This window comes from Aplysia californica, unplaced genomic scaffold (genome assembly GCF_000002075.1).
Source record: "Aplysia californica isolate F4 #8 unplaced genomic scaffold, AplCal3.0 scaffold00060, whole genome shotgun sequence".
Taxonomy (NCBI): Eukaryota; Metazoa; Mollusca; class Gastropoda; order Aplysiida; family Aplysiidae; genus Aplysia; species Aplysia californica.
In genome coordinates this window covers 238,920-264,912 of record NW_004797330.1, presented here as the reverse complement: position 1 = coordinate 264,912, position 25,993 = coordinate 238,920, and the positions used below count along the sequence as shown (strand labels likewise).

At 39.5% G+C, this 25,993-nt stretch overlaps 1 protein-coding gene across 1 annotated transcript; it reads left to right on the top strand.

Moving 5' to 3' along the window:
• Positions 1-1,480: 1,480 nt before the first annotated feature.
• Positions 1,481-23,884, top strand: LOC101848950 (RNA-binding protein NOB1). Its single transcript, XM_005093217.3, has 8 exons — positions 1,481-2,866; positions 8,005-8,137; positions 9,834-9,967; positions 12,362-12,418; positions 13,269-13,595; positions 16,728-16,825; positions 21,087-21,228; positions 23,607-23,884. The coding sequence occupies exons 1-8, from the start codon at positions 2,627-2,629 to the stop codon at positions 23,871-23,873; spliced, it is 1,398 nt and encodes a 465-aa protein (XP_005093274.2). The 5' UTR covers positions 1,481-2,626; the 3' UTR covers positions 23,874-23,884.
• Positions 23,885-25,993: the final 2,109 nt, after the last annotated feature.

Sequence of the window (25,993 nt, the reverse complement as noted above, 5' to 3'; positions counted from 1 at the left end):
ACAATGCAGGCTAATGTTTACGAATATTTTTTCCCTTTTTCTAATGGTTGTTTACCACAGGGTGGGGGATAAAATTGTTTAAAGGGTGCGTGGACCTGTGGCAATATCTTGCCTAAAGCATAACAAAGAAGCCAAGGGTAATATAGAGTCTATGTTTGAAACATTGACAAATTATTGACAGCATTCGAAGCAGCGCGGCAGAGGACATTTGAGAAAAAAAAAACGACACACACACACACTCTCTCTCTCTCTCTCTCTCTCACACACACACACATACACACACACACACACACAGACATACACACACACACACACACACACACACACACACACACACACACACACTCATAAGCGCGCCCGTGCACACGATCACACAGTCACACACGTAGGCTCACACAAATATTCTGTATGGGTCTTAAAAATGAGAATGGTAGAAAAAATAGAAAAAGTTTGATCTTTTTATAGACGCAGAGACCTTGCATTTTTTGAGACATGAGAAGGACGTTCAAATTATTAACTAATTTACTGATAATTTTGTCTTGGTTGGTATATATTGTTTGTTTGATTTTTTTTTTAATTTGTTCAGAGGATTTTTTATTTTGTTTCTTTGCTTCTTTTAAAGTGGGTTAATGTTTATTCTAAAGGATGACGGCGAGTCCACTACGGTCACCGCGCGTAATATAATATAATATTCGAACAGCATTAGATTCGAAAGTCAAGGGTTTTGACGTTGAATAGTTCGTTAACATAGATCTAGTTATTATAGTTCGATTCGAGTTTGTTGGACTTTTCTATAAAATTTTTCTCTACGTCCAGTTGTCCCGATTTAGATACCACTTGTTGGGTAATTATAAGTAATTTCCATTTCCGATTTCATGGAATGTGAATTAAAGTCTGCAGTATGTTCTCAAGTGTTGACAGAGAGAAAAAATGCTAGACCGCCGGTTGCTTGCTCTTGTCCATAGGTTGGGCTGCGCAATTGTCCCTCATTAATTACATCTACGAATACTCTTACTACTTAGCTCTATCGATGAGTACATCTATTTTTTTTTCAAGCGTTTCTTTATTTGCAGCCCTAAAACATAAAAACTCCGGGTGCAGAATACATAGTCTTTGTACCGTAGCCCCTATATGTACGTTACGTATCTTTTCTTGCTTTTCTCAACATTTAGGGTTTGAGTATTTGACAAAATTAATTATCACGAGCACACAACTAATACCATAGATTAAGAAATTGCGAATTTTAAAAAAAAAATCGTAGGCCTACTAATTAATTGGGCTTCTAGATTTATTAGGCCTTGTAAAAATCAGGTAACCTATAGCGGTTACAGTAAGTATATTTGAACAACTGTGCGAGTACTATTTCAACAATAATTTTGCATATCTTTTTAAACATTGATCGTAAAGAGTTCCTTTGTTACCAATAACATTGGATTTCTACAGATAAGATTCTCTCATTACTTCCGCTTTCATTTCACCATCCATTAAGGGTGGGCCGACTCCGAGAACTTCCGAACTTTCGACTCCGAACATTTTTGGGCGCGAATTCGTCGACTTCGACTCCGAATTCGAATTCAGGTCAAGATAGCAGCCAATCAAATTTGAGGAGAGGCAAGGTCAATTCGGTGGGATTCGTGTCAAGTCAAGTCGTTCTCCCTACATCCGTCGAGTCGAACACGCTGTAGAGAATCCCGACTCCACGGACCAGTGTAGACAAAGGGGGCGGGGAGGGGGGAGGGGGAAGGAGCAGGGAAGAGGTCACAGAGGTCGGGATTGAGGCAGGCAATGTTTTCATTGACATCAGGGGAGGGCACCAGTTTGTTTTGAAAGTTATTTGCCCCTCGTTGACAGTACAGCCGCATTCATGTGCGAGGATAATGGATGCAAACAGGTCATAATAAAAATCAAAGCATAAAATCCCGCAGTCTCGAACTCTAAAGTCAGACCATGCAAATCAAAGCAACAGTCAGCAAGACAGAAGTCTATAAAAAATAACAGTAATAGATCTAGATCTAGATTTATATCATAATCAACATTTATTATGACAAGATGAAACATACAAGGTTGAAAACAAACATGGAGTAATGCAAAAGAGACGAGAAATGTGACAATGTAAATGTAAGTGCCAGACAGGTCGTAAGAAAATACATGTAGATAGTACAATGAAGAGGAGAAAAGTAGTGAAATGTGTGTGATCGTAGTGAAAGCCAAAGAAAGAAGGAGGCTGGGATAATCACGGGATTTGAATTTGACGTGAAGATGGCTTGCAATTGTGATTGGTGCAATCAGAGACGCAATGCTCGTCCGTCACCGTAGTGCGTAAATTTGACCTTGGCCTCTTAGGGCATAACCACCAGCAGAAGGGATTTGTAACTGCTAGCGAATCAGCGCGTTCTAAAAGCTCATGTGACTTTCATTGAGTCGATGGAATCGTGGGACGGTCCAATTCGAACTCGCTGCTTCCTTCTGAACACAGCGAGGGGAAAATAGAAATAAGACATCGTGTTTTATGATACTTTTCAAACTTATGCATTTTTATTCATTCAAATCTAACTTTTGAGCGTTCAAAAATGTTTCTTGGGTGCAGTTTTGCGTAAAATTATTCACAGTTTTTAACAAATTAAATATGTTTTCGCTCCTCGTGATCTATTTTCCCCTTGGCTGCCCTAGTTCGGGAATTCGTGTTCGGACTCGTCCTCCTGCCCAATGTTCGATCTCCGACTCAGACCCCACGAATTCGCCGAATTCCGAATCTCGACTTGACTTCGCCCATGCTTACCATCCATCGTTCATCTTCAAGATGGCATCGAAGATTCAGCACGTTGTCGCTGATGCTGGGGCTTTCATACGTAATGCTCCTTTACGAGTACGTATTCTGAATGTTTAGTATACGTGAAGACCGGTGGTAATCTTTACTCTATCTGTCTTACTTCGACGTCAAAACTAATCTAATCTATGTCTTGACTTCTGCCTCCTGTGACTGACTGAGTGTGACTGCCTGTGCCTGTCCTGTCCTGTTGTTAGGTTGAGGCGTCAAAGTCAGAGGATTTAGATTCTACTAGAAGATCTAGATTAGATCTAGTTGTAGAAAAGGTCTAGATCTAGATCTAGAATCTAGATTAGATTCGGTAAGATTGTACTTTACCGGACCACCGGTCGGAACTACTTTCGCTGTGGCGCCCCTAGTGCCTAGTGGCCCGCTGTTCTTCGTTTCCGAGCTCCCCTACTCACTCTCCTACTCAGTTTTCTACATCCTCACTCTTCAACTGCCAGCAATCGACTGACGTCTCTTACCGGGTTTTTCAGTCATCACGACCGTGCCACTGTGCCCTTTGACCCATGACCCTGACACCTTGAGGCTAATTGGTCAATCTAATCACGTGGTCCACTATTCTTATTTGCTCGCAACTCTGCTGGCTTGGCCTAGGACTACTCCTGGTCCGGCAAAGTACAATGGAGGGCTAGAGATGCGCACGAGAGCTCATTTGCATAATTGCAATCCCATCGGCCCTGCTCGCGACTTATCATGCTATTGTTTATATATGTGTGTGTGAGTGTCTTTAAATTATTGTTGCCAGGGTAAAGATGCCGGAAGATTACCCCCCCCCCCCCCCCCAGGTGCGATTTTAAAAATGCGCAGAAGAGATTAGCAGCAGCATCATCAAAGCAGCCGCATCATCATAATGTGATATCAATATCACATTGTCGGTATTCCTGGAAAAACATCGCACCAAAGCGTCATGCCATCAAAGATTCTCTACATGATCTTTGGTGCCATGCGGCTACTTATAAATGTAGTCATGTGATTGATGGGGTATCCTGGTCTGACGTCATACAAGATGGCCGCCTTATCTAAGAAGAGTTTGCGTCGTTCTACGTTTAGTTGCATGTGGCAAGCTGTCACAAGGCAAGTGGTCAAAACTTCACACCTCTCAGCTGCTATCCTCTCTGAGGCTAATGATGTTCTTACTCTCTCCCTATACCATCTGGCACATGACAAGGCTGAGAGCAGTCGAAGCCAAGCTTGTCTATCCGCAGCCACTTTCTCCAATTTCAGACATCTTTAGAAGCCCTGGGTGATTGCCTCCTTATTGTGCTTCTATAACTTCCAGTTGGTCTTCCCCGCTTTTTCTTTTCAGTTGATTTCCATAGCCATGTCTGATACTGATAGGGCTATCTCGTCTTCGGCATTCTCATAACATGTCCCAGATATCTCCATCTTCTCTTTTTTATTTTTATTGTTGTGTTGATATCTCAGGACTTGAATTAGATGTTCTGGAGGGAGGGAAAAAATTGCCTCGATGTGGCCTAAAAATCAGAGGGCACCGAGGCAATTTGCTAGGGCACCAAGGCAAAAATTATAGGTGATCATTTTGTTGATTAGAGTTGCTAATGCTGAATCGTGCATCTCAACGTTTATAACAATACAATTTATTCTTACTGTCTACAAAAGTATAAAGTTATTGGAACTTTTGTAAAATCATGAATGAAAACTAAGTAAATCACAGTAAAATCTCATCAAAACAAAAGCACTAAAAATCACAGTTTTAACTCAGGTTTCGATCACGGTCGCATCTGACGTAAATGCCTTTATGACTACCCCTTATTGATTGGATTAAAATGAATAATGTACTACTGTTGGAAATAGGGCACAATAGAAAACAGTAAATGATTTGACCAATTGGGTAAGACGTTATCATTAATCATAAGTGAGATTCAAACAGGGTGGTTTCAGGCGGTGTAGTGATAAAATAAAAACAAATCATGTTAAATGAAAACACATTTTGACCTTGTATTAAAAAAAAGCGAGGAGTGAAAACAACTTATGAACTTGTATGGAAAAAAAAATGAACTAAAAACTGTTGTTAAACAGTATGGTTATGACTATGATACGTGAAAACAATTTTTGAAAATATGTCTTAAAGTATGTTATATAAAAAAAGACCTTAGAAACAGTCAGCATGTCATATGATTTTATGACTAGATCAGAATATTGAAAATATGTTGGCAGACACAATATGGAAAAAGACTGGCTTACTGTTTGTCCCTTATGGGAAAAAACTTGAAGTGATTTTAAAAAGTATCACTAGAGAAGATGATTTCAGAGGATAATGCTGTTTTATCAGGACATCTATTTGTGAGACACATCCCTTGCCACTTTGCTATGCAGGGTTCTGGATTTAATTCTTTGATCCCAGGACCATTGGGACATATAAGCATGATCTCTTCAAGCATATCTCTGGAAAGCGAATGCCTCCAGTCACCAAGGATGCGCCTCATCAAAGAAAACTGCCTTTCTACCTCGGCTGTGGATGATGGCAAAACAGAGATTATATGAGCCAAATGAGACGGACTAGGAAATGTCATACTTTTTTCAAGATTGAAATTGTCTTGTTCTCATTCAGAGGTAGGCCTAGTAAGCCCTGACTTTCGGAGAGAAACATGAGCCACTCTTTTTTTATTTTCAGTGTTGAGCATCCTTGGTGTTGAAGCAGTCTCATAATAAGCTATCAAGTCGTCCTTCTGTGTCTCACCATATTCTTTCAGCTCATCCATTTTGTCAGTTCCAGGCACACTTGTCCAGTCAAATATCCTTGCACTCCTCAAAACTTTATCTTCTGATGTGCCAGAAAATCTTTCTACCAAGCACAGCACCAGCTTATCCAACTGATCTTTCATGTTTGTTTGTTTTGTAATCATCACACTTGCACTTTCTCTCACGTCTGCAGTCTTCTTTTTTATCCACTGCTGAGCTTTGGTTATTATTGATGTGAGTGTGTTTGCACTAGCCATGACAAAATGGACATAATGGTCAAGCTGAGCAGTGTCTGACTCAAGTTTTGATGAGATTTCAGACAACTCTGACAGTGAACTGTAGTGTCTTGAGCTGAACTGGGATGTGTTTTTGTTTTTCCGTTGTTGTATTTTGTGACGTTTGAGATTTAGCTTATGTAAAAGACACAATCACTCACTCAGAGCAAATTATGGAGTGGAATGCACCTATCAGTAATCAATTTTACTGCACATTCATACACACGGTACAATGTAGTAGTCCAGAAAAAGGCTTCAATATGCTGAATCTAATATTCCACTGATCCAGTTTGAATCATCATAGGCCTAAACAATATTTTTTAAATTTTTAGACCCGCCTGAAGATGCACTGTTTTGGGGGCTAAGTTGCTAATAATTTGCGGTAGATATAAAGACAAAATTCATGTAAAGCAGATAAAAATGAACAAGAAAAGTGCTTTAGAAATACTGAGTATGAGAGGGGTCCAGGAGTAAAATAATGCCGGCCTAACTTGTAGCTGTCAGAAGTTTGTCCAATTTGTGGTACTATGTGACTTCATTGTCATGTTGACCTAAACTCAAGGGTAAAAGTTCCATTTTCATTTCACCATCTTATGAAGGATTATAAGGAGGGCAAATGAAGGTGGAGAGTAGGTCAGATAGTTTTCTTGAACAACGAAGCTTAAAGTATAGTCAAACTCAGATACACAACAAACTCGGACTGAATGAAAACTCAGGATTCAACCCCCAATTAGAAGCATTATTAATTACTTTACACCAACAATGTTGGAGACATGTGCAAGACGTGTCATGATGTGTCTGGCCATGTCCAGGGGTCGGGAAAAGTGGCCAGCTCGTGAGAAGGTTGGGGGGGGGGGGGGGCGCTCATGTAACCTGATCCTCTCAATAATGATGGGTGTGTATGTTTTCCATTATGTGCGCAGCTGGTTTGATATTGAGAGTTTTCAGGGTGAAAATTTGATTGGGCTCTTTGAGATAAGCTGTTTGACACATCTGTCCATTCAAACCATTCAAGTCGAGAATAATGTGCTACCAATACAAAGAGAATATTACTGTCTGGAAATGGCAAACTGTTCGAGCTGTTGTGAATTTATGTTTATATACATGCCTGGCTGTAAATTCTGTTTTCATACCATTTTGTAAAATTGTCCCCGTCAATGCATTAGTCATTTTTTGTAGAATGCTGATTGTAACAGATTTTTTTTCCTAGCAGAATTCATGAAGACAGCTTTTTCTTTATTGGCTGTAGCCTCTCTATGTAATAAGATGATAATTTGAATAGGGCAATCTTTTTCTTTTTAACGACAGGTCTATATATGCAATCATGAAATAAATCAGGTAATTCTTAGTCAAAATCTTCTGCTTTCTGTTCATCCTTCAAGTGTCCCCTCCTTATTTACATTTTAAAGCTTAAGTGTTGCATCTTGATATTTAAGTCCTAGTCCGACCCCTTTTTCATGATGTAGCTTCATTTAGCCTTTTCATTGCCAGGGTGTGTGCATTCCTACTGTCGGTACTGATTTTCAGTTTTGCTCATTTGCCAGGATAACAGTCTCATCATTCATGTCTCTGTTATTGGACTCACGGTCTAGATCTAGCCCTCTCCTTACATATTTCGGACCCTAGGTCTTCAATAGTGTCACTTTCCTCATTCCCCATATTCTCCATCTTACTTACTCTATAATCTTGAAAAACTTGCAAATCAAAGTTGTAAAGTAAAAGAACATTTCTGTCTTTTTAAAGTCATTTTGGTGTTTACCTTTTGCGAGAGCATGCGGCCGTTCGCAAGACTATACCTGTGTTTATAAATCAGTCCCTTCTAAGGTTAGCAGTAAAGTAACACAAGCAAATGTGGTATCAATGCATGCATGTTTTTAAATTCCTGAGCACAAAATCCACACTGTACTTGTGGCTAAAACTCCATACAGTAGAAATGGAACCAGATGACTAGCGTGAAGTACATGTAATGTCTTGTATGCTTCCTGGAATTGGAAATCTTGCCAACTTCCGTGACGTATTTGGTACGACACAAAGCCAAAAGTTATGCATTTGCGTGACTTTCCAGGTACATCCTAAGGTAACGAAGAGGTTAAAAACTCTGAACGAGACAAAAGAGCACCATCAAATCTCTTATTGCAACCCTTTAAAAAAAATTTTTTTGCTGCTGTAATGTTTTCCTTTCTCTTTGTGCAGGACATCGGAGAGAAAGTGTACACTGTGCCAGAAGTGATAGCTGAAAGCTGTGATAAAGCAACAAGACAGAGGCTCAAGACTTTGCCAGTTGAGCTGACCTTCAAAGAACCATCTTCAGAAGCTGTGCTTTTTGGTCTGTATTTATACTGTATTCAGCGATTGTTTGCGTTGTCGATACTGTAACCGAATTTGAGCTAATAGCAACAACAGCACCACTTTTTACAGAGTTTTATGTGTCATTTAGAGTGACTCATCAGCCAGTTGGAGATCCATGACGACAGATACTATAAAGCGGCTCTCATCAAGCTTATATTTTTATCATTTGAAAAAGTATGACATCTTCCTCATCCCATTCATTAAAGTTCCAAACTTTATTCTGTGTTTGAACTGTTATTCTGAGTTTTTTATTTTTTATTTGGGGCATGTGTTTGTAGGTTGCTCAGTGTTTGCTATTTTTAGTTTTATACATATTAGTAAAGAGTATGTATTAAACACTGGCGCTATCTGTCCTCTGAGAAATTTGCATTTGAAAATAGCATAAGTTGCAAGACGTGTATAGCTAAAAAAAAAATTCATGAAAATATTGCAATATATCGTTGATATGCCCTTGGCAATCAAAGTAGCCAACATGAGTTTTGTTAGATAAAAATTAAAAGTATGTGAATGTCTACAAAATAAATAAAACTTCCTGGAGGTTGCTTGGTGTACCATACAAAAACAGTGTGTACCCTGACATTGAGCAGGTGTCACCAGCGTGGTTTGGGGCCGTTCAAATATAATCATACTTTTTTGGGACTTAACCCCCGCTCAATCCCGTAAAATTACATTATTCGACCTGTAATAATAATAATATGACATTTATATTGCTCAAATCCGTGTTACAATCATTGTTCTATGTGCATTACATAGTATTCATGAAAAACATGCATACACACATAATAATTAAATGCGGTACAAGCGGAACTTTTCCGGAAAAACTAATGGTGTCATTTTATCACTTTAGCCACACCAGTGTAGTGTGATTAAAATTAGACTACATAGTAGGGCCTACATGTAGATATCTACCGCCATTGTTTAATAAAGTGCGAGATGGCATATAATGCGTGCATGCCGCTCAAAGGCCTAGACCTACTGTATCGCCACGGCATAGCTAATTTTCTTTTTTTGTGTTATTTATTTTTTTTATTTTGTCTTAAATTATTTTCCTTGTTATTTTTTCGGCTCACAAAAGTGTAACATTACATTGGTTCAAGACACCCCCCCCCCCCCCCCCCCTTCCAAGCCTAAGATTTGAATGTCCCCTTTAGGGGGTTTTCTTGATGAATCGATCCATGTCTAGATCTACCCTCTCAGCCTAAGATTTAAGGTCTTTCACAATTTTTTATACTAGATCTATCTACCTGGTGCTATGGAACTTCTAAGCAAGCTAAGTAATCAGACGATCGTGTTTACTATTGATTTACTCTAAACCTAGATTTAGATCTAGTTAGAAGATGATTCAGGACTATTTTGTTCTGATTTACTAGCAGTTGTCAGTAATAAGAAAGATTATCGTGGCTCTTTCTTTGAATTTGTTGTGAAGCAAAGAAACATTATAGACGGGTCAGAGGGGTCACTTTCTGGTGTTTATGTCATGAATATCCAACTGGAGTGTTGTTTTGATTAAGACAGTTGCATTGTAATGAGAATAATGGTAGACATTTAGACCTTGTGCTCATATTATTATAGTATTGGAGTGATATCTCTTTAAAACTGGTTACAAATGAATATTAAATAATACTGCCATACAGCTGCAGTTGAAAATCTTATGCTTATCATTTCTTCCTCAGTGACTTCCTTTTCCAAAAAGACAGGAGACTACGGTTCTTTGTCAGCTGTAGATTTGAAAGTTTTGGCCTTGACATATGACTTGGAAAGACAGTTCAATGGCACCAACCATATTCGAAAGGAACCTTTGAAAAAGGTTTGTTTTTGTAGAGATGATATGACATATGCTTGATGTTTACAAAACTTTACAATTTAGAAGAGTAGAAAAGGATAAGGCCACAGGTAGAGTTGGGGCAAATGGATGGACGGGTTCATAACCCGCGGACTCAGTCTGAACGAGCGGGTAACGGACAGCCATGCTAGCAGACTGCGGGCCTCCAGACAGTTCGTTTTTTCGGTGCGCTCCACAATTTGACTCTCTCAGGGAACGGACAGGGGACCTCAAGTCAGTTCGTTTCTTGGGCACTCTCCTCAATTTTATTCACTGAGCGGGCAGGCGAGTGGACGAACTCTAGCAGACAAGATACTCGACAGGAGGTTAGGCCCATCGTCTGTTTAAATTAGGCCTATTGTTTCAAGCCACTAGCGGTGCCACAAGGAGTGAAAGAGGCTGGTGACGTAGTACTATGTGTGTAACCTTTCACCTCGTGTGTGGGTCACACCGTGCACCTTCCAATTTATCGCGAAGGGGAAGTTTAAAGAACTCTCAAAGGCCTTGAGGGGGGGGGGGGTTTCCACCATGAAATGAACGTCTAGCGACAATGTGGGCAGGAGGGTGGTTTTTTCGGGGGGGGGGGGGGGGGGTAGTATGCAATGGAAGGAGTCGCTCCCAGTCCGCCCGCTTAAATGCATGGAGTCTCTCCGTCCGTTCGCTAAATGAACTGTTGTCTTAGTCCGATGTGTAACGAGCAGCGAACTACTGTTCACAAGTGGGCGGCTCGTTACACGTCCGCTCGTTTGCGGGTAGTGCCAGCGAGTAGTTCGTTACTCGCGGACGCTGATTTAGTGAACCTGACCCAACTCTAGCCACCGGCTGTAAATTGGCAAGTCTACTGCACTGCCCACCCTGGAGGTAACTCTGCGTGAATGGGTTTTTTTGTTTTATGAGTGCACCGACCTTATGGTGAGATGCTCTTGTTCATGAGCCTGGGTAACGAGATAAAGGAATTTGGACCTTGCTAGTGTGTAGGTGTGAGATTATTTTTAGAGCCATTACCTCATGGCCACCTTTGCTTCAACGTTCTTCATTCGCAACTATTTTTAGATTTTGACCCCTTTACGAGCATCAATGGTCTGAAGTGTAAACAACTCTGATTGTAAAACAGAGTAAAAACGGTAAATTCTGGCTCACTTCAAGCTTGTTTACGTAAACTGCTGACTGTGTGGGCGTGCCCTGCTTGCTGTTATCGTCTGTTGATCTTTCAGTGCTTTTAAAAGATTAATTAACCTTCCTCTAGATCTCTCAAAGCGGACTTCTTACCAAGAGGCCACGAGGCGGTCTATGTGTGTGTATGAGTGTTGGTGTGTTTGTATGGGTGTGTGTGTGCGTTTATGTGCTCTGGTGTGTCTATGATGCTATTGCAAACGTATAATTAGGTAGCCTAAACACGAAACGTAAGCCAACTCGCAGCCTTCCGAGCGCGTGGTTTCTTTGAAGTGGGGGTAATTCAGATCTCTGTTTCTTTGCTCTTTTGCTATAAAACACCAAATGCTGAATACTTTGAAAAAGTTCCGATTTTCTTCATTACAATAGTATAAGTTGTTTGTATATATCCGAGCATTTGGAGCTGGAGAATCGCCGTGAAAAGGGAAGCCCCTCGCGGTCGGAATGGGAGGTCCCCCTGTTCAAAATTGACACCATGCATTCGAATGCTTTGCAGAAAGATTGGTGACTAAATATCGTCTTTTCATTGGCGGAGAAATATGCAGCTTTGAGCGTGGTTTGTCATGGTATATTTTTGGCCTTTGGCGTTTGGATGGAAAACCTTGAAATAAGCGTCTAAGTTTTCAAAGATCATTTTTAACACGAAATGTGTAAAGTGCCGGCTTAAAAGTATCAATAGAAAGAACAGTTCTTTTTCTATTAAGAGTACAGTCATCGGCTTGGAATTATTTTTGCATGAATCCTTCTGCGAAACTACCGGGAGCACTCAGTACTCTACAGTTAGAGCTGACCCACTCGCCGCGAGGGCTGGTGCGACGCCAGCCGAGACAACGCTTGGTGTTTTTATTGAAATAACGACATATCATCGTGTTTGAGGTTATAAAATACTGATTTGTAATGATCTCACAGTCTTGAAAAAAATTAGGCTTCATTTCTATGTTATAGTGATTGTACTTTGTTAATGTAGAGATGTTTGATGCGCTTGGTACTCTTTTATCTTCTGTCAAACATTGGGTTGCAGCCAGTTAGCGACTTCAGCAATATTTGATTATTATCTTAAATTGAAACAGCTGCCTTGATCATGATATAATTTCAATACAGTGAACCACTGTGTGTGTGTGTGTGTGTGTGCGTGCGCAAGTAAAAACATGTTGTGAAATTCATTCAGTTGCATTTAAATTTTAAAATGTTCTACCCCTTTTTCAGCCTGAGTACACAGTGGGCTCTAGTACACCTGGAGTAGATCAAGTGATATCATCCAAGGTGAGCAAGAGAATATCATATTTTTTTGGACCACTTTTATCCTTTCTGTGACATTGAGTTTGACAGGGAAAAGATTACAGCATTGAATGTGTTAATATTTATGTCCATTTTGGCCAATTTCTTGAACTTTAGTAATATTAATATTCATAATGCTTATGTGATGATCAACAAATCATGAGTCACACAGATAGTGATGCTTCATTTTATTTCTTGAACGAAGCCTATATGCCTTTACAAGGATAAATCCTGGATAAAAAAGCATAATATTGTTATTGTTTATGTCTGGGGGGGGGGGGGGATCTGCATCTCGTGGCTTCAGACCCAATTAATTATTTTCCAACCTTTCATATTTTTTAATACCCGTTGAGGTGCTGTTGATGACGTTATAGCTTTTGTCACAATCAGTAGTGTTGTGAATATTGTCTGGCTTCCTGTGGATTTGGCTTGGTTGTTAAAAGGGTGAGACTAAAGAAAGGTGCTGTATAGTCTGTTGCTAGGCCTGTTTAATTGACTTATAGTAACATGTGATAAATGAACTTCCTTAAATTTTGCTTGAAAATAGTTTATGTTAAGAATGGTCTTTCCTTCATTTTCACAATCCTCTAGAGTTTGATATATTATATATATACAAATTGAATGCCTAATTGCCCAAGCCTTGTTGTTGAAAAGTATCGTTTCCATTTGGCATCAATTATTACAATTTTGTTTCTTGATTGATTTTCCATCTTTCCTAGTTGTCAGATTATGAAACTTTTGGCAATTGCTGGACTTTGTATTTGTGACAGGTATACATTGTATTGTCTTTTGTCTCTTCTGCACTTCAGTTGCTGCTTTATATTTTTCTTTGCAGAGATACGGTGAAGGGGATGCTTTGCCTTCTCATTTGATTGAGGATGACTCTGAAGAAGATGAGGATGATGATGAAGTTCAGGATGACAACGAAGATGATGATGGTGACAAAGATAATGAACATGTGGATGGTGGGGCTCTAGCAGAAGAAATGGATGCAGCGGATGATGTTGATGAAGAGGAGGAGGAGGAGGAAGAAGATGAGGATGATGAAGGTTGGATCACACCTTCTAATATAAACGATGTCAAAAGGTCTTATGGTGTTGAGACGGTGAAAGCCGGGAGTCTTGTGTCCGTAGGATGTCTCACAACAGACTTTGCTATGCAGGTGAGAGCAAGTTTTTAAAATTCTGGTGCTTTCCAGTTTTATGCTCATAACAAGTAAGATGTTGGTGTGAAATATTTAAGAAAGGAGAAATTACAGAAATAAGACTTGTGTCCCACTGTATAAGATAGTGGAAGAGTTGGGGGTTTTTTTTAATTAATGCTGAAATATTGAGGAGCAGTAACCATTTTACATTTGCAGGTCGTATATAAAAGAAATGACTTTCAGCTCCTCTGAGTCCCGAACCCTGCATGTTTCTGTGCCATTATTCAGACAGGGAGCACATAGTGGTAGAAATAGGTATGATCTAGCTTGGAAACCTGCTCAACCCGGAAATGGAAAGAGAAAATGCTTTGCCAGCTCAATTGCAATTTGATACCAAATTCCCAAGTTTGGTTCCACTGGCTCTATTCTTTCCAGGCAAGCCGCAGAGTGAGGGAGGGGTAAGGGATGTGGTTTGGGGTAGCTGTTACCACACCTGTGTGAACCCTGAGTGGTGCAGATGGTCAGGGTGGTGTGAGTGTGAACTCTCACCACTATTTGTAAAAATGCTTGAGTGGCACGCCAGCACAGTAACTTTCCTGGGTAGCCAAAGGTGTCAAATTAATTCACTCATTGCTGGTGCCTTAGCGCATACCAGGCCGCTGCCTGCCAGCTTTTTTTTTTTTTTACCTTTTTCGAAATCCTGTACATCTGTACCTTTTTATGTTAGATTTTATGAAAATTGATCAGTTTCAGTAGGAGATGTTGAGCTTTACAGAACTGAAAGAATTTTGACTCTATGTTATTTTTTTCATGTTTTATAACTTTAAAAAAAACAACCAGTTTTGAGGACTAACACTTGGGGGGGGGGACAAACTAGCCAGTACAATATTTTTGCTGTTTTTGTGAGTGTTGCTGTTTCTGTTCTAAATTAAAAATACGCCCCCAAAATATAGAACAAAACAAAGAAAACTAAATTGATAAGTTTATGATGACCTGAGCTACACTATTTCAAGCGTCACCGCTTGAATCATTAGTCGTCGCACTAGACTGTAGTACTAGATCTTGTATTAGTACTAGCCTACTGCTTCAACAGGTGATCTAGCTCTTTCTCTCATCTCAAACTGCCATCACTGCCTTTATTTTGTACTTCATCATCTGAATTTGAGTTCATTTAATGAAATGGATTTATAATCTCTGAAATTACTTGCCATTTTCAATTCACATCGGCATGAGCATTACGTTAGCATTTTGGTTGACTTCAGCTGCCAGACGTTCATAACAACCCAGAAAAAGGACAAAGGGAATTCCCGTTCCAAAAACAGGCAGAACTTCAAGGGAAATAATTCTAATGAAGTGAAATTGCTCTGAGTGGTCAAAGGGATGCTACTCTAGTAATTGGGTATGCCGCTGCCGTATATATGTGTCGGCAATTAGTAGAAATAAAGAGGAAAATACGCGACTGGCGGGGAGCGGTTGTTGCCTATTGACCGACACAGGTGCGACAATGGCGGTGAATGCGCTAATTTTACCACAACCTGCTGCTCTGAGACCATCCTGGAAAACCTCAAATCATTCTTACCTGCAGGTGCAGGGAGGTTTTGGGTTAAGAGTAGAAACGAAGGAGACATTTAACTCACTGGAGACTGGGCCTTTTTCGGGTCTACAATCACTGGAGACTGGTATTTTTGGGGTTTTTTTTCAATATTTCGAAACAACACCCTTCCCAAAGACATATAGCCACCATTTTTACACTCATAACAGATGTAAACATGCCCAATATGACACAAAAAACAGAAAGGCAATATATTTTAGAGTTTTTAGAAATGATTTTTGAAAATGTGCTAAAATTTGTTGCTCGGCAAACATTTTTAACGTAATGTCTTGTGTAAACCAACCACCCCCCCTCCCCCCCCCAACAAAAATTTAACCTTGTGTGTGTCTTTTATGGTGTTTTGTGTTTCAAAATGAATTTAAAAAGTCCAAACTCATGAATAAGCAGGTAATCAATATGGTAATCCTTATGTATTAGCTGTCTAATCCACTTCAGTGTGAAAAAAACCGGGCTCCAGACTAAGCAGAATTTTGCATTTGAAAGCCTATTTTAAATCTAGAACACTCTCTATCTGAATCAGTGCTTTGATTCTCATTTACATTGAAGTCAGGATCCCCGTGGTCTAAAATATAATCAGAATTTTCTGAACTGTCAAAGTCGTCAAACACTTGAAAAAGGTTTGCTTTTTCATGCTGCCAAGTGAGTGGTTGGCGGGTGCTCTGGTGTAGTTTGCTCCTTCTTTCCTAACAAACAACTGTCGTCGCAATCTCTCCTCCTTCTTTTTTTGTGTTTGTTACTCTCTTGCAACATCTAATCTTCGGCACTTATGATCTTATTGTGTTGCAAATGCCGTAAAACTCTTACTAAACCTAAACGTGCTGCCATCGTACTGACGAAGTGTTGTGAGAACAGACATGTCAGAGAAACGAAATTAGGGCCTCAGTGTGATTTATTTTCCTTCCGGGTCGATAACTCAAAAAATTTAACGCCAATTCCGGTGAAATTTCGCTCGAAAAGAAACAAAGGTCGGCTGCTCAGTAATAGACGGTTCACACAGCTTTTGCGCGCATACTTTGCCGAGGAGAAAATGCAAAACTTGTGCTCGCTGGGGGTGTGTGAACCGCCTCTCAGGAAAATATTGGTGCTCACAAATGCTGCGTGAACCGTCTCCAGTGAGTTAATCATTCTGTTTTTAACTGGTTAAACAGTAGTCCTTTGAGATACAAGCACTGATGGCAAAGCATAAGAAAAACAAACTGAGCATGCCATTATCAGCAGAGAGGCTAGAGAGCATTTGGGAGCTGTGAAGTTTTGACCATTGCTTGTGGTCAGGCTGGTGACCCTTGATTCCACCACATACGGGCTGGCCCTGTGGGAAATCCCTCCCCCCACTGCCGTTCCAATTCCCAATTCCTGTTTTCAAGACGTAAAATGTCTACTACAACATAACTTTTTTCTCGCTCCCTTGGAATATATCTTGGCCAGGTTCAACTGTATTGTCCTATTTTATTCTCAGTAAAATGTGGCCATTATCTTGCTGACTCACAGTAAACTTCCACTCACCAAAGGCTAATGTATGACTTTTGTTTCAATAACAGAATGTGTTGATCCAGATGGGTCTCCATGTATTGTCAGTGGATGGCATGTTGATCAAACAAGTCAAGAGCTATGTGCTTCGTTGCCATGGCTGCATGAGGTAAGAGTCAATCTACTTTTCAGTCCGTTCTTGCTTCTCTTTCCCGAATGTTTTGTGGTGGCACCTAGTCGATAAGAGGGCTGTTATTAATACACTACATTGAAAGGCTGACTTTCTAGTGCTGTCTGCATGGTGTTTTTTTCCTGTTATTAAGTATGTGATGGTAGTTCATGAAAATTTTTGCTCTGGTCTGTGGCATTGCACAATTATGCACTCAAAGGAAGGATTCTTTATGAGGAAATGAGCCTTTGCCAATAGGTGAGTACACCCAAAATGTAGCACAGGGGGTTGATGGTAATGTTATTAATATTTCTTTTTTACTTGAATTTTTCGATATATGTATCTCCTCCTACAAAACATGTATTTTACTGACCTACAGATGGCATGCTAAGCTGTGTAGCTGGCATTATATAACATCAAGCCAAATTCTTTCGGACATAATTATGATGACTCATTTTTTAGAATTTGAACATGACAAAATTATTTTAACAGTTTTCTTATTGCTTTAATTTTCAAACATAAGCACGAAGGGCATATAAAATGGTGAGGATCACAGAAACAATAAATTCTGAATGCCACTGTGTCTTCATTTGTGTCATCCTAGTTATGTTGGAAAGAAATGAAAAATTTTCGTTTTCATTTCTAAATTTCTTTTATGAAAATTTGGGCAAGCAAAGATTTAGAAGGTTCAATTAGATTTACAATGTATGTTAATGATGGAAAAATACCACGTTATTCATATTTTGCTATGAGTCTCTGCAAAATATCAAATATCTTTCGAACATAACAATGATGACATAAAATGAAACATGCCCTGGAAAGAAATTTATGGAACATAAAATTATTTTGATAGTTTTCTGATTGCTTTAATTTTCAAACATAAGCATGAAGAACATATAAAATCACAGAAAACAGAAATTCAGAATGTCTTCGTGTTCGCATTTGTGTCATCATAGTTATGTCCGAAAGAAATGAAAAACTTTCCATTTTCATATTTTAATTCGTTTTGTGAAAATTTTGGCGAACAAAGATTCAGGTGACTCATAATGCATGCTAATGGTGATAAAATGCCACTTAATTCACATTTTACTTCGGCTCTATGCAAAATACCAAATGTCCTCTTTCGAACATAACCACGATGACACATAATGGATAAATGTTGGTCGTCATTGTGGAACATTATAACATCAATTTACATCAAATTTTCCCCTCTCGTTGACATCTAGCCAGGCACGCATGGTCGCATGTAAATCTAGCACTCCTTGACCATTGGAACGCAGTACAATGTTAATCATTACTTGGTTTAATTTTAATTAAATGGGGAGAAACCTTTTTCGAACATAACATGTTAAGATTTGATCACGATATAAGAAAACTTAAATGAGTTCGTCTCATCCATCGTTATTCTTCTTGCCGTCTTGCATCGCACAGCAATAGGCTTTGAATGGATCCACAGGAACAATGTACGTTTCTCCACCCCTGCTATTTTTCATTTTTTGATTAGTTCTTTCGAACTTATAACAAATGATGACAGAGCACAAGGCGTTGTGGGATTTCTGTTTACTGAAAAATTACGCACAGTCACAGCCTCAGAATCTGTCAGGGCAGAGAGTAAACATTGAACGATATTATGTTCGTTCAAGTGCCCCAAAATGGCCGATAGACGAAGTCACATGGAATCAAAGTTGCCTTGTGAAATGACAACATGGGTTATGCTCGAAAATGAAAATCTTGAAGGCTCACCAAAAAAAAAAAAAAAACAGCTACAGATATCATTATTCCTGATGTAGCACATCAAATAATGTAGTTATAATAGTTAAAGTGTAGAAGGACGAGTTTCTCAATAATTATTTCATTGTTGAACTTGATGACAGAAAAAGTACAAACTCGACGTGTCCCGTTTTGCATTCTAAAAGTACATCGATTTCAGAACTAAAAATATTTGTAAGATTTCTTTTGATGGCCCGATCCTATAGTATAGCTGGAACCAGTGGCGTCGCGTGGGTTGCAGACAAGGTGGTGCATAATTGGAAAGTGCACAAATGGGCAATAGGCTTACTTGCTACTATTAAAATTGTAATGAGCGGTTGGCGGGCGCTCTGGTGTCGTCTGTTCTTTCTTACTATTGCTTTCTGCAAGTCTGTCTGTGCGTGTTTGTGTGTATGTGTGTGCGAGTGTGTGTGTGTGTGTTTGGGAGAGAGAGAGAGAAAGAAAGGCAAAGAGGGTGTGAGTGTAATTGATGACCAAACCTTGTCAGTGTCTGATCGATCAGTCAAAAGCAGACTTGTAATTAAAACAGTATAATTTCTTTTTCTTATCATACTACGTACAGGAAAAAAAGCGAACATTTCTTGAGCTCAAAATCCCGCGACAGATGAGGACTAAGTTCTTTTATTCGCACTTTCTCTTCTAACTGTAGCCTGCTGAATGGCACAAGAAGGCACAAGAAGCAAAGCGTTAACGTGATTCATCAGTTAGAATCTGCAGGATATCCCGTAATCTAGATCTATCGATATTTACTACTGATTCTAGATGAAACCACATAAAAGCTGCCATAAAGTGAAACAATACTAACACCTCACTATGCTCACAATCTGAGAAGATTTAAAGATTTCTAATTACTTACTTCGTGCAGCACCAACAACCAGACTCAATTTGAAAATTACCTTAACAGGACTTGCTACACAATAGAGGACGACAACAGTTTTGATACCCATTCTTCATTGAGTCACCTTAGACTCTACTAGTGTAGTAGATAGGCCTTGGCAAGCAGTAATTTGGATCAAATTTTTAGCTTGCACCAAATTGGCGCTGCGAACTGGAGTTTCACGCACCTTTCTTCTTGTGCGGGAAGGACGATGCATAGATTTCTCTACAGTGACAAAAATAACTTTGGTGCAAAGATTTTGCTTGCTCCCAGCAGACCCTACAGCAAGCGATGTGACGAGCATAAACCATCCTCGCTGTCTGTCTCTTCGCTGGCGCGCGCACAGCCAGCGGGGACAGGAAAACAGGTTGCAAGGATGTAGGCTAGTACTACTAGTACTATTCCGTCTTGGGTACTAGTGTAAATCTGACTGGTTTAGAACAATTAGAAAATGGGGGAGGTGAAGGCCAGGGTTATGTGGAGCGCTTGCACCAATGGCGCCCCGCCACTGGCTGAAACATCATATTAAGCACAATATACAAATTTCAAAGCTGTAGCATCATTTTTATTGGAATAAGAAAGGATTTTGTAAGGTATATATGATGAAACCCCCTCCTATTGGCAAAGGCTCAAATATCTTTTGTCTGGTTCAATAACATAGCGAAATAATTTCGTACATGTTATAATATGCACTTTTTAAGGCAGTATTTAGAGGGAGTTCAGTAGTTCCATGTGTGTGGTATTTGCCTGGCCTGTCAACATGTGGATCCAGAGTTCAATTCCAGACAGCGTTATTTTTTTTTCTCCTTGTTTTCTGTACCCCCTCTGTCATTGGGTAGGTAGGACCGAGCACCTATTCTTTTCAGATGAGGACAAAAAAATATTTGGAGGTCCAGTGTGCCAATTACACACATTTAAGGCCCCCATGGTTGTTCTAAAATTGATAACAGTACAGGCCGCTGGCAGAGCAAAAATTTAAAATTAATTCCTACCAGAAAACGGAAGCTACTTTAGTCAGTATAAATATTAAGAGTATCTTGGAAAACAGCACATAGCGGCCTTGTGGGCAAGGGATGGTGTATCGTTCTATGTAGATATAAAATGGCCATATACATAAAATCAACTGTACTGGAAGATGACGATCTTACAGGCAGTTACTTTCTGAGCTCTAGCAAGGGTATGGGAAGAAGAAGAGCAGTATGTCATTGCTTAAGCTTTTATCTTGGAACAAACAATGTTATTCTATTCATACATTACTAAGCAGATGGACAGCCAGCTTCAGATGACTGAATCAAGTGCTAAATCATTCCAACTTCAATTTGCAAGGGTGGTTATAAAGAAATTTGTCTTAAGTTGTTCTAAGAGCATTGCAGTTTAACTCGGATAGCTGGAATTTTTCGGGAACGGCCTCGGTAGTTCGAGGGATATATCTTACAAAATTAAAGAAGAAAGAAAAAAATGGGACTGCAGGCACAATTCAATGGATGCATGATTTCGAGTCTTCTGTGTTCGACCTATCAATGTTGTACCACATATTTATAAAAAGTGGCAAACCATTTTGCCCTTTTGTATACCAAATGCAGTAAATGTTTATCTTTATGTCTTTTTGTCCAGGATCACAAAGGATACCAGTAAACAGTTCTGCCCTCATTGTGGCAACAAGACTCTGAAACGTCTCACCACCAGCATAGATGAAAACGGTGTGGTGAAGTACCACCTGGCGAGAAACTACATGGTCCGAACTCGGGGCAAGAAAGTGAGTGTTCACGGTTTGCTTACTCATGGCCTTAGAAGTTGCTCATATGTGTGTGTGTGTGTGCGCCTAAAGAAAGGTGCAAAAAGTCGCCTCAGAGAATTTTGAGCTACAGGCTGATGGTGACAAAAAATCACTTTTTTGACCAAAATGTGTTTTCATTTTTAAAAATGATAGTTCCACCATTTTTTAACAATGTGTTAAATGGCTTTTCATTGATCTGACTTCTAAATATTTTATTTTGAAAAATTTTGAGACTATGGTATTTTAAAAAAATATAACGAAAACTGCTTTTAGAAGGTGTTAAAATCTACTCTTGAAGCACGTTTTCTCTTCCCCACTATGTTTTACCATTGAATTCTAATCATAATATTGATGTCAACTGAATGCCAAATTGGAAATGAATTTTCCGTTTTTTTTAAAATACATTAGAAATAAGCTCGAAAAGCAAACATTTTTCAAGGGTTTGATGACTCTGACAGTTCAGAAAATTCTGATTATGATATTTTAGACCATGGGGATCCTGATTTCAATGTAAATGGGCATCAAAGCACTGATTCTGACAGAGTATGTTCTAGATCTAGACTAGGCTTTCAAATACAAAATTCCGCCTTATCTGGAGCCCAGGGTTGTTTTTTTTTGTACACTGAAGTGAATTACACAGCTGACTAATACATAGGATTACCATACCGATTACCTGCCTATTCATGAGTTTGAACTTTTTATTCATTTTGAAACACAAAACACAACGAAAAGCATACACAGTGTTGATTTGTTTTGGTGTTTTGTTGGAGTTTTTTTTTTACATAAAAAAATGCTGGTAAGCAGCAAATTTTAGCACATTTTCAAAAAATCATTTCTAAGAAAGTGTAAAGGATATTGCCTTTCTGCTTTTTGTGTCCTATTGGGCATGTTTAGATTTGTTGTGTGTGTAAAAATGGTGGTTGTATGTCTTTCGGAGGGGTGTTGTTTGATATTTTGAAATACCCCTGAAAATGCCAGTCTCCGGTGCACGTCGTAGACCCGAAAAAGGCCCAGTCTCCAGCGAGTTAAATCAAATTTGTCTTGATCTAGATCTAGAGAAATTGTCAATGTGATCATTCTACGGCTGCGGGAGCACGATTAAGGCCACAATGAAAGAAATTTATACTACAACTACTAAAATCAAGAATGATTCAAAGTGGTGTTCCCAGGTTGTGACACTCGACATTCAAACGTGAAAATGGAGGAATGTTAAGGTATACGCTGGGTAGCTCTATACTTTATCGTCATGGTACATGCCTGTTTATTATTCATTATTCCCAGATTTGCCTTCTGTCAATGGTGCGATGACAAATTAATTGAATTATAAATTATAGTAGCTAAGCGATGGCAAGGGAAATCTGATTTTTTTTAACATTGGCTGCAATAGAAGGATTTTTTTCTTTTTTTTTTATAGTAGAAGGTTTTACGGCGCTCGCAACTACATAAGGTCATATGAGCGCCAAGGGGTGGGTGTCAACAGAGAAGTCTTTACAGGGAATCAGACTTATTCTGCTCACCTCTCTAGCTTCAACTGCACAAGGTCTGCTTCGACTATCAAGTCAAGGCACCCCAGAAATAGCGGGTCACAAGAGAGTGACAAACATACGAAAGAAGTAGAGGAAAATGTCATGACAGTAGTAAGGATTAAGAAAGAAAAAGGCAGCAGTTCCCTGTTGTAGATCAGGCACAGTTATGAGTGTGACATGAATCAGCCCATTTACAATTCTACTGTGCTTGAACAAGAAATGTCCCCCCTTTGGAAATGGCCTAAAGACACTACAGTCAGTGGCACTGCCCCGGGGGGTATAGAAAGATTTGTAGGTGGAGAAATCAAACAAAGCTGTAATGGATTGCTGGCAATCTCTTCAAACAAGCTTTCAACTGCCATTTTCAACCCTCTAAAAGCACTAAATTTCAATTTCTTCGGGGACTTCGCTCCCTGAGTCCCCACCGGGACGCTGTCCCTGGACCCACCTGCTGGGTGTGCAGCCCCCAAATCCCCGGCAGATTTTTCCTTACTTTTCAGCTTCTGCTGTTGGAAGCACTGAGAAACATCAGTCCACAGTTCATCATTTTTGTTTATTTCCAGGAAATGATCTTTAGTATTCTTAAATGTCTGTTGGGATATTGAAAGATGTGTTCTAATCATGCGAGGGTTTGGGGGTTGTTTTTTTTCTGAGCAAGGTGTTGCCATGTCTGGACAGAATTAATTTTCTTTTTCATTACTTTACAAAACCTTTATAACTTAATGCCGTGCTGGTTGCCTTGTTTTCAAATTGCGTAAACTTTGTGTTACTTTTTTTCTTCTTCTCTTTTCTTCAGGTTAAAATTGTTTTTCTTGCTTTTATCTTCTCCAGTACTCGCTGCCCAAGCCTCAGGGTGGTAAGCACGCCTTTAATCCCCTGCTCACAGCTGACCAGCCACTGCCTCATCAGAGACCAGCCAAGAAAGCTTTGCAAAAGGTGGACATCCTATCTGCTGACTACGTTGCTGACAGCAGCCCATTTCGTCTTAATGACGTGACAAGCCGCGCCTCACAGCTTGGTAGAAACAAACAGCAGGCTCCTCAGTGGACTCGTCGGAATCCAAATGAGAATAGACGAAAACCTAATAAAAGGAAATGAATTTTACCATGTGACAGGAGTTCAGTGAAATTTTTATTTTACTTAAAGTTATTTTCCTTACTTATTGATCATCAAGGGATGTCCTCGATGGTGTGGATATATTCCTTCGCCCTCTTTGGACTTTGACACATAGTCAGGGGCTCTCATGGTCTTGAGGTTACGGCGTTTGCTTCTCATTGTATAGGTTCCATGTTCGAATCCAGACAATGATGGAAAATTTATTTTCTCCTTTCACCTCCTTTCCTGCTCTAACAATGTTCTATCATCTGCATTCGTCTCTATTTTCTGCCCCCACCCCCTCACCTCCTTTTCCCCCTCCTGTGGGCCCCTGACTCTTTTTGCAGCCTTTATACTGCTACTCATTGCTCCTACTTTCTGCTATCTTTCAGCCACACCCCTGGTCTTATGGTAGGTAAGATCTGACACCTAGCCTTCTCGATATGGGCGAAAAATCTCGGAGGTCCGTGTGCAAGTTGCGCATGTTAAAGATCCCTTCGTGATCCAAAATCAATAAAAGTAGACTTTGGCTGCCACCTGGGCTAAATTCAAAATTAATTCCTACCTAACTGAAAATGTTTAATGTGTCCAGCACGCTCATATGATCTTATACAGTTAGGAGTGCTGTAAAACACATCAAAACATAGTCATTGGATGACACACCCATTGCTTCCGATTAGATTGTTGTCCGTAATATTTATTTTCCTAGTCCTTATAAAACCATAAAATTTTGAAAATGTATGTGTGTAGAGGCAATCCTCTCAACACATAGCAGACTCTGTGACTACAGTTGCAGTACATGTAAGACTTGCATGCAGGGAACTCAAACTTAACAAAACTATCAAAAGGTGTAAAATTCTGTTTTTTATTCGTTAAAATCCGATGCCTCAAATTCTTCATACTGAAACTGGCAAACTGGGACTCATTTTTTCCCCCAAGGAACTTTGTTGAGCCCTATTCAAAGGGGTCATCACTTACCACGCACCATGGCTCATTACATGCTTATCGCATAGCATGCACTGTATACTATGATTGACACAACAGAGATACACAGCTTATCACATCACATACACTTCTCTGCATTCAATAAATTAAAGTTACTCAAAGCAAACCTGCAACAATAATGTGAGAAATGTTTATAGAAGTGACAATCTCTCCAACAGATGAAAGGCAATTTGTTCTCATTATTATTTACTAATCCTGTCTTGTTGTTGTTGTTAGCGATCCAGTAGCATCTGAGCGTTAACTCTTCTGCATGATGCCATTCGGTAATAGTAATCCTGTCTTGAAAGTTCATAATTTTTCATTTGCATTAGCATCGGCAAGTCAGTGAGGAGCAAAATGAGAAAATGGAGAATATGCATTTTCTAACACTAAATGTAAAAGGGACTTCTGTACTCAGACCCTCGAAAGTGTATTATTAGTGTTACATGCTTTTTTTAAACATACTTAAAATACTTATTGGCAGCTACGAAAATCGAAGTCGATGCTCAGCACTAACAGCATGTACTTGGGGGGAGGGGGGGATGTCTGTGTGAGGGGTGTGGATCATCTGCATAGATGCAGTCTCAAACTTTTTGCCCAGCCGTAAGCCTTAGTGTGCTACATGACTTGTGGCAAACATAGACGTGCATTTGAATGAAATGTGCTTTCACCCAGCATTTTTGGCAATCCACTGTATACTGTACAGTGGCACTGCAGTTGTTCAGTTTTCATCGTTAGTCTAGTCCTATGATAGGAACGTGTCGTATGACAGTAGACAAAACTACATAACCAAATTTTTAGTTATACTAGAGGTTTTACAGCGCTTGCAACTGCATACGGTCATATGAGCGCCAGAAGATTAGAGGTGTTACAAGAGAGTAACAAACATAAAAAAGAAGAAGGGGAGATAAGGACTATGGATGTGTGATAGGAAAGAAGAAGCAAACCACACCAGAGCACCCGCCAACCACCCACAAATAACCAATTTAGAATCAAACTGCTTTGCATTCAAGATGTCGAAAAAGGGAAAAAATAAATGGATTTTGTTGTTAACACAGCATTATACCAAGCTCTTAGTTAACTTTTTAAAACGACAAAGATAATTTTAATAAGAGCTGCAGTGGACAAGAAAAACAGAA

Excerpts from the sequence above, each read along its gene's own strand:
- LOC101848950 (XM_005093217.3), top strand. The coding sequence starts at position 2,627 with ATGTTTTCGCTCCTCGTGATCTATTTTCCCCTTGGCTGCCCTAGTTCG. Across the intron at positions 12,419-13,268 it reads ATCAAGTGATATCATCCAAG|AGATACGGTGAAGGGGATGC; the intron begins GTGAGCAAGAGA and ends TTTTCTTTGCAG. Across the intron at positions 21,229-23,606 it reads TCCGAACTCGGGGCAAGAAA|TACTCGCTGCCCAAGCCTCA; the intron begins GTGAGTGTTCAC and ends TATCTTCTCCAG.